Genomic DNA, 9700 nt, shown 5'->3' with positions numbered 1-9700 from the left:
GTGGCCATCTGTCCCTGGAGGGGCTCTGTGTCTCTTCCTGGAAGCTGTGGCCATCTGTCCCTGGAGGGGCTCTGTGTCTCTTCCTGGAAGCTGTGACCATCTGTCCCTAGAGGACCTCTGTATCTCTTCCTGGAAGCTGTGGCCATCTGTCCCTTGAGGGGCTGTGTACCTCTTCCTGGAAGCTGGGCACCTGCGTCTCCAGAGAACCTTGTAAATGTGTCGGGACACCTGATCTTAACCACGTTCTGGTGCGCTGTCGTCCCCCGTGGCAGGAGAGTATGCTAGGTGCGGCCCCCCTGAGAGGGAAGAGCGTGTCTGTTCATGCCCCGGCCCAGGCCCCCCCACCCCTCATCTTTGACTAGCTCATTTAAGAGGCTCCTATTTTTTCTGCATTGCTCCATTCTTCATTCTCTCCTTAAGGCCATGTGGGGTAGAATGGAAGTAATATGAAAGGCCGATTTCATCCTTCTTGCTCATGTATTTTTATTTCTCACTACTTTTCAATTGTGCTCGTGTGTTCTTACTCTCTAATTATCTCACTCCTTCTGGATTAGTTCCAGGACCAGCATGGCAAGTGCCACCAACTGAGTAGCTTAAACAACAGATACGGATAGCCACAGGGTTCCAGGCAGAACTGTGCCTTCCAAGGGCTGTCCCCGGCCTCCGGGAGGTCTGCTGGCGTCTGCGTGCCTTGATGTCCGGAAGGACCCCACCCTGCCTTTGACCACCCATCCTGTTCTTCCTCTATGCCCAAATTTCCCTTCTTATGAGGACCCCAGCCTACTGGTGGGCCCACCCTTGTGCTCTTATCTTACCGGAGTGCTCTGCAGTGAGCCACTGCTGAGTGGTCTCATTCTGGGTCTGGGCACACTCACGTGGGAACTGGAAGGGACACCGTTCAGCCCCTTGCACATCCCCTGGTCAGCTCTCTTCCCTTTCCTCTAGGCTTCCTGACCCTCTACCTCAAACAGCTTCTTCTCAAATGCCGTGCTCTCCTTCCCTTCCTTGTGGAAGGTCTGGTATCTGAGCAGGGATTCCTGAACATTCTAAGCTGGATGGGAAGGGGTGTGTGTTCCGGGTGGGGCAGCTCTCTGCTGTCAACCCAGTCTCATAAGTTGGCCGATGGCCCGGGCCAGTCTTGTCCTTCACTCTGTTGGAAGCAACACCCACTGATTGAGCTGAACATGATTTGTTTAGATACAATCTGTTAGACTCTAGAAAATATGATACATCTGGATACTAATACGGGTTCACATAAGCAGGAAAATCAGGGTCACTTTCCTGTCACCTCTGCTGGTGTGTTTACTGGCAGGGAACACAGAGTTTAACGGCTGCTGCAGGGCCCTTCCTATCTAGGGGAGACTAAATTAACCACTCTTCTATTTATTACCTGCTCATTAAAAAGTGTGGTATCTGAAGCCATAACGAAGCTTCATTACCACTCCCTCTCCCAGCCAGTGCCCACCGTCCTTGCCAAGGACGTTTTTCTCTGCACATGGAGGCTCTGGAAGGCTGCCCCCTCCGACACCCCAGAACAGCGATCCCTGCCTCCCTTTCACTCTCCTTTCCTTAGCACTCGGAAGTGTTTACAGGCTGTCCATCCTTTCTGCAGGGCACGCTCGCACACACGTGCATGCCGTCTTGTCACGTGTGTGTAACAGTCGGAGCTCCTCAAGATCAGGACTTGCTATAGGAAGAAAAAGGGGAAAAATTAAGATCCTGTGATTCTTTCATCAAATATTGTCACTCCAGATTCAGATACAAATCAAGAGAGAATCACAGGCCCATAGAAAGGTCCATCCTCATGACAAATGGAGACAGCCAAACTAATCTTCTTGGTGACCTTATCTAAATTAGTTAGAAAATAACACTTCAGATTTATGACTACTTACAATTAAGCCCTTTGATATCTTGTAATTAAACCTGTAAAGATTTATTTCTATATTATTCCTCTGGTAATCCTTTAAAAATGATAAAAATGTAAATGAATATTACCCTCAAAGGGAGATGTTTCTATTTGTCCTAAATTAGACTCAGACCCTTCCTTTCAAATGACTATATTTTAGATTCAGATTTACACTGTTCCAATACAAATTCCACATCGATCTTAAGTAATTTAAAGTTTGGGCAAACGTTCTACACAATCTCTTGGAATATAAATAAAGCACAGCCCACTATATGTCAGTGTTATTTGTACGTTCCTCATTTTAGAACTTGGTCCCACTTCACACACCTCAATATTCAAATTTCTTTTTTAATCTTAGGAGGTTAATGTAGTCAACATAATTCCCAGTTTACCGCCGCTGGAAGAGCAAAGCTTTCTTTCCTGGATGGTTTTTCTTCTAACTCTTATCTGAGAAAAGATGTGTATTTTATGACTCTCCCTAATGTGATTCGATTTACTCTGCACTGTCACTTTGGTGTTCTGTGGTGATTCTGCAGCTCAGGCCGGCATCCTCTGTTGCTCCTCCCCGCAGGTGAGTACTGCTACCTGGGCACGACTCTCCGCCAGGTGTCCACAGAGCCCATGCCCTCCCTGCTGGATGTCAGGCAGCTCATCACGCTCTACGGAATCTTGCCGTTAGGTGAGGACGCCACACGCACCAAGAGCCCTTTGTGGGGCGGGCACGCTCCACTTGCTGGCGTGGGTGATACGTTCCTGTTTGTCACCAAAGGTGCATGACAGTTTAACTTGTCCTATCAAGAATTCTGAGTGACCAGCATCACTTCAGTGGTCAGCCCCAAGCACACAGAGGCACCGCCGAGGAGAGCACTTCTGTGCCCTCTCTGGGTGCCTGTTTAACAGCGCCAGGCTGAGGGACCGATAGGTGATGAGCTAGGAGCAGCAGGTACCTGCAATTAAAATTAATCAGATTACAACAGTGGGCTTCAACCTTTTTTATTGTACAGCACACTTGAGCCATTATGTTGACCAAAAAAAAGAGTAAAAAAAATATGCTTACTGTGATTTGAACTTCTTTCAAGAATTATTTAACTAATGATCTTTAAAATTTTTCACCACACACCTAAGATCCTCCCAAGGCACACCAGGCCAAACCACCAGATTAGAGGAAGGGCTCGGGTTGCCACGGGCCTTTTACACACAGCCATCTGTTACTTGGTCCCGAACAGAGGTGACCTTCCAGAAGTCAGTGAAACTAAGAATTATGTTAACTTCAGGGACCTGAAGGTTCACCTCTAAGACTGCCAGTGTTCACGGAAGTCCACTCTCAGGGCTAACTAGGGTTCCACTGTGGTTTTGCAGACAGACTCACCGAGCTCTGCAGTGTGCTCAGTGGCACAGGAAAGGCGGGCTGCTCACCTCCACTTGGGGATTTTTTATGTATTTATCTGTGAATTAGCCTCACTCCCCCGGGGCAAGGACTGCCACTGCAGCTGGCCTGTGCTCTCTCAATTCGGAAGTAGAAATTGCGTTTTGTTTGTTTAATTTGCACTTTGGGTTGGCTAGATGGGAGGATTGCATAAGGCCAGGAGTTTGAGACCATCTTGCCTCTATCAATGACTTTTTTTTAACTAGCCAGTGGTGTGTACCTGTAGTTCTAGCTACTCAAGAGGCTGAGCTAGGAGGATGGCTTGAGCCTGGAAGTTAAAGGTTGCTAGGATGGTGCCATTGCACTTGAGCCTGGGTGACAGAGTGAGACCCTGCCTCAAAAAATAAATACATAAATAAGAGCACTTTGAGCACTTACAACATTGTTTCACTTTGACTTAAGAACTTAAGCCTTTTGGCAAGAAATAGTTCTTCTAATTTAATATCAGAAGTAGCAAATGGAATTTGAGGTCAACATAGATTTTACATGTATTACACGTGTAATAGTATGTGTGTGTTATATAATATTTAATTTATATTATAGAGTACAAATAAATACATCATATTTTGGAGGCAACATAATGTGAGGTCAACAAAATATGTAATATCTGTGAAGTCGATATAAATGAAATAAACACCTTTAGCCTCCAGCCTCGTCTCAGTATCACGGAGGCAGAGCAGCAGGACAGTCAGAAATCAACACGGTTCTGGACTTCCCAACAAAGGAGGGCGTGAGGTTACCTGGGCTTGTGGGTATAAGACGGTGTATGAACTGCTCAAGCTGGCTTTGAAAACGTCACAGAAGAGCCCCAGAAGCACTGTGCCACCTGGACGTCCCCTTAGTCACTGAGAAGTCCCCTGGAGGGCAGAGCTAACGAGGGCGTTTGTTCTTGTGACAGAGATTTTGAGTCGCATGATAAGCAAGTTGTGCAGAAGAATCAGATGCACAGAGAAGCGTGTGGGTGCTCGGTTGACATTTCATGCGTTAAAATAGCATCCTATTGCCAAGAGGAATGTCTTTGGCCCAGATTGTTCAGGTCACCAAAGTGGTGGCCACTGTCCACACCAGCAAGCCTTGCCACTCAGCAGAGGACCTTGGGAACATCTTCTCAGGGTCACTTTCCACACCTGGCCAGGAGACACCAGTGCATCATGCCTCCCAGGACTGGGCGGAGACACCCAAGCCCCCTTGGCAGACGGAGAAAACCAAGGAAGGGTCCTGTCAGTACCCGCCCACCTCCTGGAATACCAGGGAGAAAAGGAAGCAAGGGGACACTTACTGAGTGGACACTGCATCCCTGGAGTGTCACACACACTGCCTACTCCCCCCCCAGATCCCTGCACCTGTGAGCGACCTTGGCGACCACTCCATCCTCTGGGAGCCCACCGCCCTGTGCACCTGCCTCTTTCTCTTGATCTCCTGTGCGCCTGCCTTGCTCCTCTTCCCTCCCCTGCCTCTCCCTGGGATTCTGTCCTCAGCATGTCCTCCCCTCTCCGGGGAGCTTCTCCCAGCCCCCAGGCTCAGCCTGCAATCCCCGGCCACCTCGCAGGGACCCCACTGACTGCAATGGCCTTCCTCCCCATCCCTCGCTGTCTCCTGCCACCTCACCGCACCCCCAGCAGCCTGGTCTCCAGTCACAGGCTTGCACCACTTTGTCACACTACGTGACCGTACCCCTCACTATCCACAAAACACACACTCATTTAATTATATTGTAAAGAGAACTTGCTCAAACTGCTTTCCAAGTTTATGTGAAGAATGGTAGAAAACTGTAAAATTTCTAACAACGACTTAAGTTTCCAAAATATTTTCAATTACAGAAGCAAAGCACAATAATCATTATATTGACCTACTTATAGCAAATCGAAAACAGTTCAGTAGGCGATCAGTGGCAAACTAACAGGACAGTAGATGTTTCAGTCGCAGCCCTTTCCAGGGTTTAATTCCCCTGGCTGTATAATCAGTGCCTGATACGTGCTCTGCTTGTGTTCCTGCCATGGAGAATACCCACACCAGAGGCCCACCGGGGTGCCCAGGAAATGGACAATGTGGTCAGGAACGCAGGCATGAACCTCGGAATGACTGTAATAATTCAAGTCACTTCATTATCAAGTGTCAGATTAACTCTGCTGCCCCTGGCAGCCTAGAAAGCAGGACAGGAGATGGCTCAGGCTCTGCCTCCTGGCCCCTGCTCTCCCCCTTCATCTCAGAGGATGGCTAAATGCTAAAAAGACGGTTTCTGGGAAATAAACACTTCTCAGGCAATGTGACCATCTCCACATTCTCCTTCCCCAGCTTACAAAGAATTTAATGCTGCTGCTGACAGGCAGAGAAAATCCCTCCAAAAAAAGACAGAAGGAAATGAACAAACAAGCTATGGCAGGAACGCTCTTTAAAAGTATGAGGTTAGGGAAACATTGGTGTGGAGGGAGGGGGAGTATGGAGACCCTACGGCTCCATGAGAGCCCTGACGACAAATTAAAGGTGTCAGTGCCAGCTGCCATGGAGGCATGCCTCTGTTTTGAAATGCTTTCAACTCATCACAGTTGTAGAAACCGGGGTCACAGGATGCAGAACGGCCTCGAGGCCTCCTCGTCTAAGAACCACGGGTTTTCTTGGCAGGATATCGGAGCCTTTCCCTCTCTCTGCCTTTTGCAGGATCCGCAGCGGTGCATGAAAAGGCTCCTTTGGTGAAATCACTGCTGTTGGTTGGGCCGTCCGGGGTCGGGAAGAAAATGCTGGTCCATGCCATCTGTACCGAGACGGGGGCCAACCTCTTCGACCTGTCCTCACATAACATCGCGGGGAAATACCCCGGCAAAAGCGGCCTCCAAATGATGGTGCACGTGGTCTTCAAGGTATTTGCTACATTTCTTGGTTTCCAGTTCTCTCTCTTGCAAATTACACTTTCAAATCCTGCAGATAATTTTCTTAGGCCAAGGAGAGCGTCTCTCTGAAGCTGCCCATCGTGTCCTCCCGTGAATTACTTCATTTCTGCCTCTGGCTGAACACGTAGCAGGTAGAAACAGCTTCTTTCTTTAGGTACACTCCCCAGGATACCATCCAGGTCATCCTCCTTCTGCCACAAGAATCCTTCCCGAAATGATGGTGCATCTTATTGAAAATTAAATCCACAATTTCAGTTTTGAGTGCCCTCACTTTAATAACTGGCCTTAGGTACGGTTATTTGAATTGGGGGTATTCTTTCTCACACGGTGTGCATGGCCAAGCTGTGACCCCTCTGGGCTCTTGTGTCCCCCCCACACAGGTGTGATGGAGGAGCCCACAGGAAGCCATGCCAACCATAGTAAGGTAAAACACAGAGATCACAGAGGCAGAGACAGGACGTCCTCAAAGACCAAACCCAACCCACTACCCAGCACTATGATCTTAGCCAAGCTCTTAACTTCCCTGTGTCTCCATTTTACCATCACCAAGATGAATGAGTTTTAAGGAATTTTGATTCAGAATATTTTATATTTAAGACTTTACAGAATTTAACTCTTCTTTGGTTGAAGACTCAAGGTTATGCTTATGATAGTCAATTCACTTTGCTTGCTAGATGCCAGCTTTTGCTCTATCAAAACCTGCATGGTGCAAACCCTGTCCTGATACTTGAAGCTACATGTTGGCTCTGAGGGGCTCTAAAGCATGGGAGATGGTTATAAATGAAATGGTTTATAAGACTGAGCCACTGACAGGAACGGTTCCTTTTCAGTATTGTGCAGTTATACCAGAAGTGAGGAGGTGACAGCAAGGGCATTTCTTTCCTTAGCCCTGTGGTCCCTCCCTTTGCAGCAACTCAGGACACCCCCATCTCCCAGGCTCCTTTCTCCCTTGCTTGTGATGAAAGAATACACAGAGGGATCCATGGTGTATACAAATGTGTAACCATCATTTCATGCATTTTGATCGTTGTTTAAGTTTTTTGAGATGTCCATTCAAGTCATTTACCTACACTTGGTCCTTGAATAAGGTGACCAGATTTTAACATTGGTAAAGCGGGACACCATTGACGGGGGGGGGGGGGTTCTTAATTAAAAATTTGGTCCATATAAAGCAATAAAAATTTTCATAGAATGCAAAAATAGTATTGTAATATATTTTTTAATTTCAACATAAGTACAATTTACAAATATAATACATTAAAAAAATTATGTATAGGATTATTTTATTCTTTGGCATATTTCTCATCGAATTCTAACAACTAATCAACAATGCGAACTTTGATAAGCAGTTCTCCATAATCAGTTCTCAACAATTATTTGTTATTTTTAAAGTTTAACATTATAAAATTAACAAAAATAATATAAAACTCATATCCTGGTGAAATAGCCACATGGCAGCTGAAAACCATATATTCCCTTCCCGTTCTTCCACCGTTCCCTAGCTTGTCATGCATTCTTTCCAAAAATCAGGACTTTTTTAAAATGCCACAGGGCGCGGGACAAATTGTTAAAAAGCAGGATGTCTGGTCACCTTATCCTTGAACAACGTAGGGGTTGGGGCACTGACACCCCCTACCAAGCAGTCAAAATTTGAGTATAATTTTCAACTCCCCACCAAACTTAACTACTAATAGCCTACTGTTGGCCAGAAGCCTTACCAATAACATATGTCAATTAACACATTTCATATGTCATATGTATTATATGTCATATTCTTATAATAAAGTAAACTAGAAAAAAGAAAATGTTATAAAAATCATAAGGGAGAAAAATATATTTACTGCACATATTCATTAAGTGGAAGTGTCAGCACAGAGGCCTTCACCCCCGTCTCTGGGGGGAGGGTTGGCCTTGCTGCGGAGGGGAGAAAGGAAATCCACAGACAAGTGGCCCCAAGCCATTCCAGCCTTATTGTTCAGAGTTCACCGGTTCTTTTCATTGGATTGTCTGGTCTCGTTGGTTCATTTCACTGTTTAGGTTAATCAGTATCTTTTAGTATTTCAAAATTCCTAGAATTTTGAAGAGCTGGGAGGGAGCTGAGGGAGACAGGCAGAGAACCAGGAGAGGCCGTCAGGCTTTCCAGCGCACCTCGGGAGGACTAGGCGTTCTGCTTATTCTGTTGTTGTGCTGCGCGTTTAATCCTCACAACAACCCAATGAAGAACTCCTCCTTGTCCCCATCTTACAGATAAAGAAACTGGGGCTCCAAGAGGTTTAGTAACTTGCCCAGGGCCACTGAAATCAGGTGGCTGAGCTGGGATTCAAACCTAAGTCTGTCTCTCCTTATCTCTCCTATTAAGGTAAAACTTACATAGAATAAGATACATGGATTGTAAAGTGCATGTTTTGATGAGCTTTGAAACATGTATACAACTATGTAGCTGCCATTTTCATGTACTTTTTTGGTCCTGGGATAACTTCTTTTCTGAAATATCTGTTCAAGTGATTTGCCTCCTCTTCACTGGATCATTAGTCTTGTGCTTGTGAGAGTTCTTCATATATTCTAGACATGCAGTGCAAATGTTTTCTCTCATTCTATAACTTACCTTTTCATTTTCTTACTGATTTTTTTCTTTTTTAATTGCTCTATCAATTACCAGGAGGTGGTGTTGAAACCTCCGACTATGTGGATTTCTGTGTCTCTTCCTTTAGTTCTGTCCATCATTGTTTCGTGTATGTTGAGAGCTGTTTTGAGACGCATCCACCTTTGGGATTATTACATCTTTCTTCCAGATTGATTATTTCATCATTGTGAGATATCCTTTATTTTTAATAAATCTATGTCTTTATAGTTGGAATGCATTTCTTGTGGATAGTGAATGGTTGGCTTTTGCTTTCTCAATCGATCTGACACTAAATGGTGTTTAATTGCAACCTTTCTCCATTTATATGAAATTCAGTTATTTGAGTGATTGCATTAATCTTTGTTCTCCATTTTTCCCATTTCTTTTTTTTTATTATTCTATTTCTCTTCTCTTGCCTTCTTTTGGTTTTAGAAATACCTCTTTTAAAAAAATTTTTAGTGGTCATTCTGTGTATTACAATAGTCATTCTTAATTTATCGCAGTCTGTGTAAAGTTAATATACCATTGTACATAAGAGAACCTTGCAATAATCCATTTATTAGCCTCTGTCCTTCATGTTTTAATTATCATATATTTTACATCTAGAAATATTATAAACACTATAATATAATGTTATTTTTGCACTTAATGGTCATTTGTCTTTAAAAAAAATAAAGGAGAAAGAAATATAGTCTTTTAGACATCCACATACATTTACCATTTTCAGTACTTGGGTTTCTGTCGACTCAAGATTCCACCTGCTGTCATTTCTCTTTCAGTCCAGAACGTCCTTTAGCATTTCTTTTAGTGCAGGGTCACATGGCAACATACATGTACTTTCTATTTTTTTTTTTTTT

General features: G+C 44.8%; 1 protein-coding gene across 1 annotated transcript in view; it reads left to right on the top strand.

The window, feature by feature from the left end:
- Positions 1-9700, top strand: part of IQCA1 (IQ motif containing with AAA domain 1) — a 165179-nt gene that overhangs the window by 124550 nt on the left and 30929 nt on the right. Inside the window, exons 14-15 of the mRNA XM_003798264.3 lie at positions 2478-2585; positions 5991-6190. Coding sequence (XP_003798312.3) covers positions 2478-2585; positions 5991-6190 — 308 coding nt within the window. The remainder of the gene's footprint in view (positions 1-2477; positions 2586-5990; positions 6191-9700) is intronic.

Source organism: Otolemur garnettii, unplaced genomic scaffold (assembly GCF_000181295.1).
Source record: "Otolemur garnettii isolate 467f Iridium unplaced genomic scaffold, OtoGar3 scaffold00133, whole genome shotgun sequence".
Taxonomy (NCBI): Eukaryota; Metazoa; Chordata; class Mammalia; order Primates; family Galagidae; genus Otolemur; species Otolemur garnettii.
Note: the sequence above shows the minus strand (reverse complement) of the source record. Positions and strands in the feature narration are given on the sequence as shown.